Source organism: Rhineura floridana, chromosome 4 (genome assembly GCF_030035675.1).
Source record: "Rhineura floridana isolate rRhiFlo1 chromosome 4, rRhiFlo1.hap2, whole genome shotgun sequence".
Lineage (NCBI taxonomy): Eukaryota > Metazoa > Chordata > Lepidosauria > Squamata > Rhineuridae > Rhineura > Rhineura floridana.
In genome coordinates, this window is record NC_084483.1 from 191,238,987 (window position 1) to 191,254,399 (window position 15,413).

At 40.1% G+C, this 15,413-nt stretch overlaps 1 protein-coding gene and 1 pseudogene across 1 annotated transcript in view; one reads left to right on the forward strand and one right to left on the reverse strand.

Moving 5' to 3' along the window:
• Positions 1-15,413, forward strand: part of PPP1R21 (protein phosphatase 1 regulatory subunit 21) — a 60,089-nt gene that overhangs the window by 28,580 nt on the left and 16,096 nt on the right. Inside the window, exons 13-17 of the mRNA XM_061625649.1 lie at positions 1,619-1,711; positions 4,486-4,613; positions 5,646-5,798; positions 10,396-10,488; positions 12,543-12,791. Coding sequence (XP_061481633.1) covers positions 1,619-1,711; positions 4,486-4,613; positions 5,646-5,798; positions 10,396-10,488; positions 12,543-12,791 — 716 coding nt within the window. The remainder of the gene's footprint in view (positions 1-1,618; positions 1,712-4,485; positions 4,614-5,645; positions 5,799-10,395; positions 10,489-12,542; positions 12,792-15,413) is intronic.
• On the reverse strand, positions 3,327-3,445 carry LOC133384604 (5S ribosomal RNA; annotated as a pseudogene).

A 15,413-nucleotide genomic window follows, 5' to 3' on the forward strand; every position in this document is an offset into this window, starting at 1 on the left:
AAAGGAGAAGGGGTGTGGCTGTGACTATAATGAAGGGACTCTGCACTTCTGAATTTGTGACTACACTGCTGCCTGTAGCTGATGGGAGTTGAAGTTCAATAGCATCTGGAGGACCACAGGTTCCCCTTCCTTGATGTATAGGATATGGTTTAAATGTGCTCCTCCCTGGTGCTGCCCACTCATGACTCTTCCCCATTTTTGGCCATTCTGCTGTGTCTTCTGCCGGCATGATTTGATATGGTGGCAATGCCATCTCATGTTCCACCAGTGTAGCAAGGCTTCTACGAATCCTACAGAACTATAGTGTAGCTCTTCAGCTGGTAGGTCCTTTTGTATAGGATTGTATCCTAAGTTACTTCCATTGGATCACAGATAACCAACCTGGTGCCCTCCCGATTTTTTTTTTTTTTTACTACAGCTGCCATCGTCCCTGAATGCCCACCCTTCATCAAACAGTTGCAGGACAGGTTACACATAAAACCAGCGTTAAACTCAGTTGAACACAAAATACAACCAACTGAATACAAAATACAGAACATCAGCTAAAAAATTCCAAAAACGTAACTATACAGCAGGTGCCCAAAAGTAAATGTGTTGTGAGGCCAGAATGTTATAGCCTCATGCTGTGCACCTTTAGGACAGTATTTATTGTTGAACCCTTGTTGCTTCCAGGTGCTCTACCTTTTCCTCCCTATAATTCGATCTGTCAGTACGCTGGAATGATCAGTTGTGTACATTTTCTAAGCTTTTTCGAATATGATGATGTTAATGTAAAAAAAATTACTTTTTAACCAAGCTTCCTTAAATCCCTAAGTCTGCATATAATATTTTGCGGAAAGTGGCTGAAGAATATTAAGGGCTTAATTAAAAGAAAGGATTTTATCGGAATACTTCATAATTTGATTGTGGATAGTATTATTTACTATACGAGACCCTAAGAGTACCTTCTGAAAGGGTCAACACATTCCACTCCTAGAATCTAGCAATGTGCTGACAAAATATGTTTTTTCAAACTTTTTTTTCTAAACAATATATTTTTAAATCTTTTCTTTAAGATGTCTTTAAAGCTTTTTAAAAACATGTTTATAAAGTTGTTTTGTTTTAATGTATTTTAAGACTTTTTTATGATGTTTTAACGTGTTTTTAATGCTTTTGTTTACTGCCCTGGGCTCCTGCTGGGCGGAAGAGCAGGATATTAATCAAATAATAAATAATTTGAATGACCTCCCCCGCCCCCAACCCAATCCAGATTGTGAATCTTGAGTGAACTTCAGATCAGCAATGTTTTCAATGTACTTGAATTTTTTCCCTGATTTGGACCGGGGAAGTTGGAAACCCACTGAGTGCACATTGCTGCATTATGGCAGCCTTTGCCAGCTTGCTGTCCTCCAGATGGTTTTGCTGGCTGGGGTTGATGGAGTTGTAATTTAAAACATCTGGATGGCACGAGGTTGGTGAAGGCTGCTTTATGGACAACTTGGTCATGCCTTTTTAACCAAGCAAGACTCTGAACTCTTTTGAAGAGGACTTGTTATTTGCTATGATGGAACTATTTTATTTGGTAAATTATTTTTTTCTTCTTATTGAATTTGGATTTTCTGTTTTGTACAACTTCTAGGCACAAATCTAGACCGTCTGCTTCGTACAAACTTTAGCTCGGTGCTCACATACGTTGCTTCAGCTCTTCATGGATTTCATGATGTCATGAAAGGTGAGACTAGCTGAAGAATACAGAGCTTTCAGAATAAACTGGCAAGATCATTCTCTGCTCACTTAATAGTTTGTGGGAGAGTGGATGACTTAAAGGTTTAATGGCTTGTTCTACCTACCTAGGCTTCACAACAAAAAGAGACCTAAATTATATTAAAATATAATTTATTGTACTGACTGATACAGGGTTGTACTTATTGTAGACCCATTGAACTTAATGGAACAAAGTTTGTCATGGCTATTAATTTCAATGGGTCTACTCTGAGTAGGCCTAGCATTGGAAGCAACCTGCAAATTTCATCCATATGCAAAATTAACAATAAATATTGTGAACCACTGGTAAAACATCAGTTTCAAGAAGTAGTCTTTTTTCAAGTTCCTACAGATGAATGTTCAACCTAGGCCATTGCTGAATTCAAGCTGACATACCAGTGGATGACTTTTAGTACCAACACTAAAAATGTCTGGGGTTAGTTACAAGTATCAATGTGTCAAGTCCCACCACCTTGAAAAAGAAGTGTTCAGTTAAACTTTTTAAATGCTCAAAAGCATGTGGAGAGCCTTCTGAATGAAGGAGCAGCTTGTATGGGACTGGTCACTTGGCACATCTGCTAACTATTCTGGTTGGTACCATCTCTCCCTTGTATCAAGTAGAGGTCTTTCCCAGCCCTGACACTTGGGACCTTTTAAAACAGATGCCAGGAATTTAACCTGCATCCTTAGACATATACATGCTCTCCCAGTGAAGTGGGCTCTCTGGAAGTTTGAATCAAAGAGGGTTGCAGTTCCCTAAATCGGCAGAGATCCAATTTTGCACATTTTGTTTGTTGTTATGTGCCTTCAAGTCGATTACGACTTATGGTGACCCTATGAATCAGTGACCTCCAAGAGCATCTGTCATGAACCACCCTGTTCAGATCTTGTACGTTCAGGTCTGTGGCTTGCTTTATGGAATCAATTCATCTCTTGTTTGGCCTTCCTCTTTTTCTACTCCCTTCTGTTTTTCCCAGCATTGTCTTTTCTAGTGAATCATGTCTTCTCATGATGTGTCCAAAGTATGATAACCTCAGTTTCATCATTTTAGCTTCTAGTGACAGTTCTGGTTTAATTTGTTCTAACACCCAGTTATTTGTCTTTTTCGCAGTCCATGGTATGCGCAAAGCTCACCTCCAGCACATTTCAAATGAGTTGATTTTTCTCTTATCCGCCTTTTTCACTGTCCAACTTTCACATTTTGTTTAGTAAAACAAACATTAAAAAGTGTCTCATCTTAATTTTGCATGCTGTACAAATATTTGAAACATTTTCCCAATAGCCAGAAGTAGATGAAATTAAGTATTTGATAAGGGCAGGGATGGGGAATGTGACCCTCCAAATGTTGTTAGACTCCAACTCCCATCAGCAACATCCAGCATGGCCAATTATCAGGGATGATGGGAGTTGTAGTCCAAAACATGTGGAGGGCACCAGGTTCCCCACCCCTGGATTGTTGTTGTTGTTGTTATATGCCTTCAAGTTGTTTATGACTTATGGCGACCATATGAATCTTTTGGATATATTCATAGAGTTTTCATGGTAAGAGATATTCAGAGGTGGCTTACCATTGTCTTCCTCTAAGACTATGGCACCCGGTATTCCCAGGCAGTCTGCCATCCAAGTACTAACCAGGCCTGACCCTGCTTAGCTTCCGAGATCAGACGAGATTGGGCATGTTCAGGGTAGTATGGCTGTAGCCCACCCCTGGATTAGTAGAAAAATATTCAAAGTGCATTTAACAAATGCTATAAATTTTATCTATAGCGTCCTCCTGGCCAGCATAAGAAGAATATTTCCTGTGCTACAGAGGTTTTAATGGGACAGGTGTGAGAGATTTGGAGTGTGTTTGTGTTTGCCTGCAGTTGAAAGGCTATAGGACAGGGGTTGCCAATGTAGTGCCTTCCAAATGTTGCAGGACTACAACTCCCATCACTCCTGATTATTTGGCCTTGCTAGTTAGGACTGATGGGTATTGGAGTCCAACAGCATTTGGAGGGCACTGCACTGGCCAGCCCCCTATTGCATGTCTATCAGAGATAAAACATCATAGGGTGTTCATAGCGATTATTATCGTACCTTTATGTAAATGAACTCGGGGTAATATGCCGCATTTTCTCTTTTTCCTCGCTGCTCATTGCAACAACCCTGTGAGATAGGTTAGGGGGACCTAAGGGTGTCAGTGACCTTCGATGTGGAGTAGGAATTTGAACCTGAGTCTTTCTGGCTGTAACCTAATGATCACTCTACTACATAATGCTGGCTCTTAATTGAAATCAGTGAAGCATTTCAAGAAAATATGTACAGGATTGGACTGTGAGGCTTATAATGTATGACCAATGGAATTAAGTACTGCAAACGTAATTCTGCATAAGTACACTGAAACAGAAGGTGTGAATTCTGTTTTGGTCAAGGATATACCTAGCTTCTAACTACATATCACTACATTCTTCTTTCCTGCTTTTTCAGGTGTGACAGGAAATCTGCCTGTAGCTAGTTCAGTGGTAGGGCACATGCTTTGCACATGGAAGGTTACAGGCATAATCTCTGTAGGATTCTGCAGTTAGTCTCCATAGCAGTGATGAGAAAATTAGTTGTATCCATAATCTTAAAGTGATTTCCTAGTGGAAAAAGTGAAGTTTAGGGAGAAATGGATTTTCAGACTGGATCTGAACAAGAGGTTCAAAGGAAATGGCCAGGCGATGTGCGCATCTGATGCAAGTTAATTCCTTCTGGTTTTAGATATTTATAAGCATTATAGTCAAAAAGCTGCCTTGGAGCAAGAGCTCCCCACAGCCACGCAGAAGCTCATCACCACCAACGACTGCATCTTATCATCTGTGGTAGCATTAACAAATGGAGCTGGCAAGGTAACCTCTCTTCTTACCTAAAGTAATCCCAGCAGCCTGAATCAGTGTAGTGAAACTACCACGAGCTTGCAGCCTCTCTATAATGTAGTTAATTATAGATGTACTGTATTTAAATTCATGCAAAAGATCGCTTATTACTGTGAATTGGGGGTCTTTCTAAAGAAAAAAAGTTGCTGTTCTTGTGATGTGTTCCTTGAAGTAAAGCCAAGCAGTATAAAATTCTGCAGCCAGAAAGTATGTTGAGAAGAACTTGTTGGATCAGGTCGAGCACTCTCTCCTCATAGTGGTCAGCCAGATGCTTATGGGAAGCTCACTGATCTGAGTTCAGTGGACACTCTCCACTTGTGACTCCCAGCAACTGTATGCCTCCGGTGGGAGAATATAGCCAGCATGGCTAGTAGCCACTGATGTCTTTGTCCTCCATGGATTTGTTTTTTAAAACCACTCAAGTTGGTGACTATCAAATCATCTTGGAGCAAATTCTATAGTTTAAACTGTGTGCTCTGTGAAGAAGGATTTTCTTTTGTCTGTCCTGAATCTCCCATCTTTCAGATGCCCCAAAGTTCTAGTGTTATATGAAAGGGAGAAAAACTCCTTGTCCACACCGTGCATAATGTTATATGCTTCTATCATGTCCCCCCAGCTTGCCTTTTTTCTAAATGAAAAAGACCCAAATGTTGTGACCTGTCCTCACAGGGGGGGTTGCTCCAGCCCCTTGACCATTGTGGCTGCTTTTTTCTGCGCCTTTTCCACCTCTACGATATCCTTTTTGAGGTAGTGACCCATTAACTAATTTGTAATGCAGACTATAGTTGGAACCATAGATAAGACGCATGCTTTGTCTAGGTTTGGATGACAAGGCGAGCTCTGCAGTTAAGCTAAAATGTAAGTGAAATATTCTAAATTCCTCATGGCTGTGCCAAAGTAGGATGAACAGAGCACATAAGCCTAAGGATCTCTGCAGCTCATTATTCTAGCGCTAAAAATTGCCAGACTTTCCCAGTATTTTAAAATCTGTGTTTGTATATCTAGGCTGCTTCGTTCTTCAGCAATAACTTAGACTGTTTCACTGCATCGCTGAGCTATGGGCCTAAGGGAGGAATGGAGTTTATCAGCCCCCTCTCAGCTGAGTGCATGCTTCAGTACAAGAAGAAAGCAGCTGCCTACATGAAACTGCTGAAAAAGGTTAGTGCCTGTTCAAGTACAATAGCCATAGCACAGTAACTTGGATCCCTTTGGGCACGCTCTAAAAATCCTTTTGATGTGGGATTGGATTCTTTCTTCCCATGAAGAAGAGGCTCTTTGTTGCAGATGGAATCACTTTTGTTCCCGAGCTATGTCTTTGCATGGGGTGGAGCTACAGAAAAGATGATCGTTGGGTAAATACGAGAGCGTTAACATCAACCCTTTGTGGTTTCTCTTCATGAAAGTATAGAGGAAGGCTGGATGGAATTTCACAACGTCACTCTTAAGCTGCGTGGAAAAATTCTGGGCAGGATGGCCTTGCAGCCTTGTGAGTTGTAGTTTGAGTGGAGATGGTGGACATTTGGTAACAGGACAGCTTTGGTACATCTGCATAGGCCAAGAGGGGGGTTTGGGGCTGCAGCTATTTAGGGGTGTAGTTTAACTAGAGCTGCTGGGGAGTTTACTGAGGGATGGAATTATCACTGCAAGCTTATTGCCTTCACTGTCTCATTGGTACAAGAGGCAAGCTGATGCATGTGCGTAGGAGGGACACATGAGCATCTTTTACTATGCCCAACGTTTCATTCTGGACTACTTTGGGATTTTTGAGTTTCTATAGTTCTCCTGTAGCCTTGCAATCTTGACACTGAAGACCCACAACTGCGCTTACCACTGGGGAGCGCTTTGTCCTTTTTATTTCAAGATCTCCAACCACTCTCTCAAGACAGGAGAAGGGCAAAGGAATCAGTCTAGACTCTTATGTTGAACATTGAAGTGGCACAGAAAGCAGCCAGATCTCTTGCTAGAAGTCTGGGAGGAAGGGGCACACCCCATTTAGTCGTAGTGGGCCTTAGAGGCACTTGGAGTCCCTCAGAAGCTCAGCACAACATCCTGGGCAAAACCCCTCCCCTCTTCCTTCGGGACCATGCAGGGTTAGTGGTGACCACAAATTTGGGGCTGGCTACCAGTGCCTGTTTGACCAACTTGTGTAGAGTTGGACTACATGGCCGAAGAATAATGGGAAACGAGCCAAGAAGCCTTTGCCTACTGGCAAATTGCCAGAAGAATAACTGTGCTCATTTGTTGCAGACAGAAATGTTGTTTTAAAAAACCTAACTTCAAGGCTAAACTGAAATGCATCATCAGGAAATTCAAGTGATGCATCTGTTGTTGGATCGTACCACTTTAGACTCCTGGAGGAAGGATTGAAGGTTGGAATACCTGTATGTGTGTGTTCATAGAGGATGTTTTTTATTTCATACTTTCTCCATAATGGAGACAAAGAAACATGTCACAATATGGTTGGGATTGGATTCCCCTCTTTTAACTTTTTTTTTCAGAATAGACATTTTTAAAACAAAAGAAAGTTGATAGATTTCTGTTAAACTTCCTTTGGGAGACTGTTAACAAATTTAAAGTCAGTAAAAGGGTTTCTTTCAAAAACTTATTGTTTTAGTAGGAAATGGATTCAGACATTGAAGGCTGGATGGGAAGAGGAAATTACAGGAAAACAATGCAAATCTCTTTATTGAGAATGAAACATAACGCCATCGCAACTGATCTTGGGTAAAATCATTTTAAGTAGGACTAGAACCCTTCTCCTTACACAGGGGAAAAAGCGTATGTCAGACTATAAACAAAATTCACCTCTTGTCTGAAGTGGTACAGTCCAATAATAGACAAATCATGTGAGTCTGCTGACTGTGTTTTAGCCTAAAGTAGTTTAATGAAACAAATTGTCATGGAATAACTCATGTTGCTGTAAATTTGTTAATTGCTAATGAGCAACATCTTTTGTGGGGTTGAGGGTGAGGGGACTTGTGTTCTTTTTTTTTTTTTCAATTAATTTTTATTCCAATTTTCAGAACCAAAACAATACAAAAAGAAAACAACACAAATCACTAACTAGTACAATACAAAAAGAAATATATATATATATATATATATATATATATATATATATAAAAAAGAAAGAATATTGACTTCCGATTTGTCATAGTTCAGCGATAAATCTATAATATATAACAAACCTATCTCTTAATAGATTATAAAATCACCTTCCTCCAGCGGTTATCTTAGTTTGTTTCAAATCTCTTTAACATCATATCATTTTAATCTTCCACAAAAAGTCAAAGAGAAGTTTCCAATCCTTGAGATACATGACAATCAATTTTTTTTCTAAATAAACATGCCAATTAATCCAACTCATCAAATCTACTAAGTCCAGTAATTTCAAATCGCTATAATTCAGCTATAAATCTATAATATATAACAAACCTATCTTTTAATAGATTATAAAATCACCTTCCTCCAGCGGTTATCTTAGTTATCTTAGTTGGTTTCAAATCTCATTAACATCCTATCATTTTAATCTTCCACAAAAAGTCAAAGAGAAGTTTCCAATCCTTGAGATATATATCAATCAATTTTTTCAATCAAATAAACATATCAATTAATCCAACTCATCAAATCTACTAAGTCCAGTAATTTTAAATCGCTCTTCTGTCATTATCCATATTGGGTTCATCTTCCATCTTTACGCACCCAAAAATCTTGCTGTCATAGTCATATAATAAAAGTCTGATAGGAATTTCCTCCATCACAGATATTTTCTTGCCATCAAATCCAAACGTATCACTGAAGTATTGTTGCAAAGCCGCATCTCTGTTCCTCTTTTCCACATGATACACTAGTACATCTCTTGAAGGTTTTTCCATTGACACAAAACACTTCCAGTCCAGGAATTTTTTTGAACCGATAATATCTTTATCTCCAATCTCTTCAATTCCTTCAGGGACAGCGCTGAATTCCAAACTGTAATATTTGTCTCCAGGATCCATCACAGCCAGGAAATCCAAATCTTTTTTCATGTCCATAATTAAGCCAATCTCCATAGTTTGAACCTTGCCTTTAATTTCTCTTTCATCCTTTTTTTGTTTTCCAGATCTATCTTTATTCTCCTTTCTCATAGAATCCTGAGTTTCTTTCAGCTCCTGTCTCATTTCGTGAAATTCAATTCTCCACGCTTGTCTATTATTTCTCAGTTCTTGTTTTATTGAGTTAATCCCATTCATTATTTTCTGAAACATGTCTAGAGATAAAGTCCCTTCTTGTACATCCATGATCTTCTTAATTGTCATTCTTAAAGCCAAAGGAACAAAACTCCTTCAATTTTCAATGTCCCAAACAAAGAGCAGCTTATTTCTTTAACCAGTTACAAAGGAGTTAATCTTTCCAACCAACTAACGTCACACGCTAGACAGCCCTTATCTCTTATCTGCCCGGAAGTGTAAGAACGGCTTTAGTTCACAGCGTCCAAATAACTAGTAGCAGAGAGAATGAGCAGATTCGTCAAAAAATAGTAGATCAGGAAAAATAGTCCCAGCCATATATTACACAAAGGTCTTATAAATCAAAAAGATTTCTTATCTCTCCCAATCAGAAATCTCTCGTCCGTTGTAATCTTTAAAATGCTATTTTCCATGTCAGCTTTTTGCAATAAAAAAAGATAAGCTATTTATATTTTCTTCCCCCTTAGTTCCGTGAATAAAAAAAGGAAAGTCTTACCTCACCTAGGTTATCTCAATTGCTGTTACTTTGACAAATCTCTTTAGCTGTATAGATAAGAAAATGATGAATGTAGACAGGAGGATGTTTGCCTGTTGATCCGTATTAAAAAAAACGGGTCACTTATCCAGCTGAGCTAGCATAAAAATCCTCGCTCTGGCTGAGCTGCTGGAAGACAGACAATTCTGACGAATTCCAGACTCCAACAATCAAAGCAAAGCTGTGTGGGAAATCTCACGTTTCTTCCTTATCCGGAAGAAATTATTCCCAGTCAGAAAAGAGCCTTCTGACTGAATTTAAACTGGATAAGTTTCATCCAAGATGGAGCTCGTCTCAGAGGCTGCACAGGCGTAGGGATCCTCCTGGGAAGTCAGGGGACTTGTGTTCTAATTTGTTGTTTTGCTCGTATCTGGAGGAATAAATTTGGGAGTAGAGGCAACTCCTGAATTCAAGTTCAGCTGAGTAGGATTTTTGGTTATTCACTAGGAGTTGCTAAAAGGACAGACTTCCCTTCCCGTTTGAAACATGCTCTCATATAGATTCCTATATTACCCCATTAGACTCCTTGTCACCCTCTTTCAGCCTCTTACCATTAGTGACTTTTCACACCATTCCTAATCCCCCGCCCCCAATCTATCTGCTGCCAGCATCTCCCACAATCCTTATTGCCTTCATGCTATATGACAGAACTTCAGATTGTGCTCCAGCTGCAACATCTGCAATCTAAATGATGCACAGCTGTTTTCATTCATTGTTTGAGATCCGGTCCACTCATGGAATTCACAAGGCCTTCCTCTACTGCCTTTTGCCCAAGGCCACTATAAGACTCTTTAGAACAATGCCGCAGCTGTGTGTTTTCTCTTTGTTTCTCTCTCCCTCCACTATAATACACCAGGCGCAGATCTCTGCCACGAAAGGCCTGGAAAGCATAAAGAAAGACTTTCGCTAGCAGGGGGAGGGCAGTGGGGAAACTTAACACTTCCCATATGTAACCCAACTCACTGAAATCATGTATATCTTTTGGCTCCAGCCGTGTTGGGATTCTGTGCCTTACGAAGAGGCCTTGGCCAACCGCAGAGTTCTTCTGAGTTCCACAGAAAGCAGAGAAGGCCTTGCACAACAGGTACACCATCATTTGACACGCAGCTGTTCCAAAATAGTGTGCTCACTGAAACGGTCTTAAATTTGGCAGTCATGCCATCCTAACGTCATTTAAGTGCTCATGGCAATACATGTTTAAACTAGGAATGGATGGACCAGTCTCTTTGCAGGCCAGGCCAATTGTGCATTTGTTCCTTTGTAAGTCTGTTCCATAAGAACGTTAAGAAGTGCCGTTGCAGATGGGGCCAGTGGCCCGTCTAGTCCAGCATCCAGTGGCCAACCAGATGCCTATGAGAAGCCTGCAAGCAGGTCCTGAGCACAACAGCACTCTCCCCTCCTGCTGTTTCCAGCAACTGGGATAATAGCGCATTAGTGGTGAATTTATGTTGAGCTGTTGATACATCATTAGGTACACTGGAAGCTGCCTTGTTCTGACCCAGATGCACTGGTCCATCTAGCTCAGTATTGTCTACGCTGACAGGGAAGAATTGCTCATTTCTGAGTGTATTTTATTAAATACATTTTTTAAAAAACATCTTGGTGTGCTTTTGACCCAAGAAATGCATCACAAAATTCTGTGGTATGTGAAATACGAAGGATAATTACATCTCGATCTGCACGTTAGTTTGGGAAGTGCAGATCAGGTTCAGTTTGCATTAGAATTCAGAAAGATTTAATTCCTCAAGCATCCCTTGTCTAACTAGTAAAATCCATAATTAAGGCAGGATTATGCTTGGCTTTAAAGTTTTGCAGGCAATCCAAGTTTGGTCTGAGTACAAAACAAGGGACTAGAGCAGACAAGCTTCTTGACAGTCTGACTCTCAGTCTCTCGCCATAAAGCCATACAGCACTGTCTAATGCTGCTCTGATTCTGTAGACTGGCTTGGATCAAATCACTGGTTATCTGCTGTCCTGCTTTACTTTCATCTTTCTTTGTCTTCTGGCTTATGTAAAAAAAAAAAGCAAACAGAGATGGAAGGTCAAATGTGTATGTAGTCGGAAATTCAGCACACAGCTCAGCAGATGGAAAAGGCAAATGAGCATAAGGCTTTTATAGGCATGCATGCTTGGTTTATTTTGTGTCATTTGGGGGCTGGTGAGAAGAACCTCTTAACGCAATGGCACGGTTGTCAAGCCTATTTGCTGCCAAACTTATTGTCCAGCTTGGAAACTTGGCTTCAAGAACTGGCAAAACAGGTTTCCAACTAGACGGCAAGCTCACCTAGTCATTGGCTAAAAGGCTGAAATAATTGTCTGTGAGCTCCTCCTGGAGTCTTTGATCCTGTCTAATTCAGGTTTTGGTAATTGGAAAGTTGTGCTAGAAAACAACTAGTAAACAGATAAGAATACAGAATGTAAGGCCCCCAATGGACTTCCTCCTCTGGCTTTTGGGGAATAATGTAATTTTCCCTCTCTTTCATAGCTACAAAACTTTATCCAGAGTGAACGTTCCTTTTAACCAAACTTGTCACAGTTGTAAGGAAGCTAATCGAATGGACTTGTATCATAATTTGGTTGTGTTCTTCTTGGGTGTTTAAAAATAAATGGTATCTCCTTTTATTTGCTGTAGTATGTAAAACTTTATCTAGTCTGTTGCTGCAGGCATCTGTTTCCTCCATTTGTTTGGCTCACATACTCAGCTGTGCATCTTGCTAATATCTTATGTTTACATTTTAAAATGAAGGAAACATTATTTGTTTAAAGCTTTGTAAAAATGTGACTTGCCTGTCGTAACCTGAATTTTATATTGGTTCCTTGCTGTCTTCCTCTTTTCTATCTTCTGTGTTTTTCTGTTTTAAATAGCCAGAAATGCAATGTTCACATGGAAACCTAGTTTACAGTTTTTGCTGTTATGAATGCCAGAAACGTTTCAGTGCAACCTGCGATCCTGCAGGGCACACATTTAAGCATGCCAAAGCTATAGGTTGCTATCTTCTGTTGCCTTTGTCTGCTCCAGATACAACCTGCTCTAACAATGACTTGATGTGCTGTGCACACTCTTTTATATAAGCCTTAACTTCCATCAGTTTGCAACCTTAATATACCTCAGTTCACTTCATGGTGCTAACTCTTTAGGTCCAGCAGAGTTTGGAGAAAATTGCAAAACTGGAGCAGGAAAAAGAACACTGGATGCTAGAGGCCCAGCTGGCCAAAATTAGGCTGGAGAAAGAGAGTAAAAGAGTATGTGATAAGCTCAGGAACTCTACTGGCAACCAGAGGATTGAGGCAGCCCAGGAAAATCTACTTGTGCTGAATGCAGATGAACAGGAGAAGGAAGATGCCAAAGAGAAGGTTTTGAGGGAACCAGTTAAAACTGCAAGTCTGGTAAGTGTATCTTATTTCCAATGGTATGAGTTGGAATTTTTTCCACTTCTAGAAATACATTGCGTAAAATTAATTAGTAACCTAATGTTTGAGCACAATGGCTACAGTTGGATGTCACAATAAACCATGGTTTATCCTGACAAGAATAAGCCTAGCCTCTCTACTGGGTTCACATGCTCCCACCTCTTCCACGCAGCCATAAGATGGAAAATAGAAGCTTTTCTTTCCAGTTTCAGTTAACCACAACTTAATGCTGCATATGAACTCTAAACTGTGGTTAATCTTAAGTACAGTTTGTTAAAACAATCCAACTTCGTAAACCATAGTTTGAGTTGCCTTGTTTCAGACAAAACATAGTTAAGATTAACCATAGTTTATTGGGTTCGGATGACATGACAAACTGTGGCTAATCGAAATGGAAGCAAAATCTTTTGAACTTGCTGCCAACACAAGTAAAATTGGACAACTGGAATGGATATAATACTAGTTAAATCCAAAATTAAAGTTGTAATTAACTTTTTTTCAGATGACCCTAAAAGTCACATATATTTATTACACAGCTCTATAAATTTATATGTGAATAGTTCTCAGTATTTTCACCCTCTCCCCAAACTAATGCAAGGGGGGTGAATATAATTGACTTCTTGTGTTCTAAAATACTTGGAAATTTTCATTGGAATATTTTAAGTAAAGCATTGCATTTGTTTATTGCACTATGCATGTTCTTGATTTCTTTCTCCATCAAATAGTTCAGCTACTTTTGGCTGTTGGAATAACTGGTCAAATATTTATACAGTACACAAAATTAACAATTCCATACATTTGTAGTTTTTTTGGTTAAATGTCAATAAAGTATACATATAGTAGGCAACAAATCTACGACTGAGGTTGATCTCTCTTTTTGCTGACGACAACCTGATCCAGGCCAGTGGGGTGTCTTGCAGCTATATGTACAGGCTGTATGCAAGAAGGATGGAGAAAATGGCAGATTTACTACTTGAGGCTCATTCACATGGCATGTTTCTCTTGCATGAGCTACCACTATTCCATCCAAAACCCTGTTTAGCAGCTCATGAGGACGTTATCATCTGTAAACCACATACAAAAATCAAATGTCCAAGAGATTTGGAATGCATTTCTGGAATTCTTCGCTGAGCACAAACCCGTAACTGGCAAAAGTGGGAGGCACAATGCAATGCAGGAATGGACACTTCTCTAACCCTGCGGCTGTTAATCTGGGACTCCAGCAGAACACTGACAATCATTTACCTTAACCTGAACACTAAATAACATGTCAAGCAACTGAACGTCAGAAGAAAAGGGTCGCATGAAGCAGGAGGAGGTAGGGAAGCTGGGAGGGGTGGGTGGGGAGGAAATAAAGGATTGCATGGTTTTATTGTAATAATGTGAAAAAGGAAAGGGGGGGAAAAGACATTCCCATGAGGAAGGAAGCACCTTTCTGTGTTGCTGCTTACGCTAGCTCTCTTGCCTGACTTGTATCCAAGCATTTTTAGGTGCATTTCTGCAGTTGCGCGTATATGCTGCTGTCTGGATGACCAGATGATTCTACCAAAGTGGGGGTGGCAGGGCTTGCTCTTGGGTCTCTGTTAGCCCTTCCCAGTACATCTTTAATAGGCGATATCAAAGAGAGTGTCAAGAATAGTTTTTAACTTCACAATATGGAATATCTGAAGAAGTCTCTGTGTGTGTGTGTGCGCACGCGCGTTCTATACCAGCAGTTGGACTATGTCGCAGATAGGCTACTGTTTATTTTTCCCCATCTTTGTGTTAAGAGAGTTATGCAACTAAGGTCAATACCCTACAGATCTATTACCCATTCCTTACCCAAAATTGCTTCTTAAATTCTCATGGTTGGTTGACTGGGGTTTCCCCCCATCTCCTTGCCACTGTATACTGCAGCTATTCCTTCTATGTGGTTTGGGCTGGAATTTTGTTCATCAGCACTTTGTGTAAGTGGAAGAGCTTCCCTAGTGGTTTTACTGAGTTTGTTGAATTCAAAGGGGCCTTCTGTAATGCCAGAACAAGAACAAGCTCAATACTAAAACTAGCTGTCAAACACTGGAAGGTATAGCAACAGCACAGCTTCATAACACACAACAGCCACATTCAGACATGCATCCACAGCTTAATAAACCATGGATCGTGAAGCCATGAATGAGCACTCCTCCCTTGCCCCACATTTTCCCTCTTCCTATTGAGAAATGTCTTTGGTGGAGGGATCCTGGCTTACGTTAGGCCCAAGTTCCCCATAACATCTGAATTAGTGAACTGATTTCTTTTAAACCAAGCTAAAAACTTAATAAGCAAGCCAGAATCTGATCCTGATTATCCTAGTTTAAGCAACATTAAGCGAGTCTCTGTGTTTAGATGTAATGAGGAACTCCGGCTTAATGCAAGTTAGCATCTTTATGCTGAAGGTGGCGCATGGAGGGAGGAGGGTAGGAAGCATGAAGTTGTGATGTTCATCTATGGTGCCTTGGACAAAATGCCTAAATGTTGCCAGTGAGTCTTGATTTGATTTATCACATTTGTATTTCCCTTTTCCACTAAAAAGCTCAGCAGAACATACATGGAGTTAAACCACTTTGAGAAACATTTTAT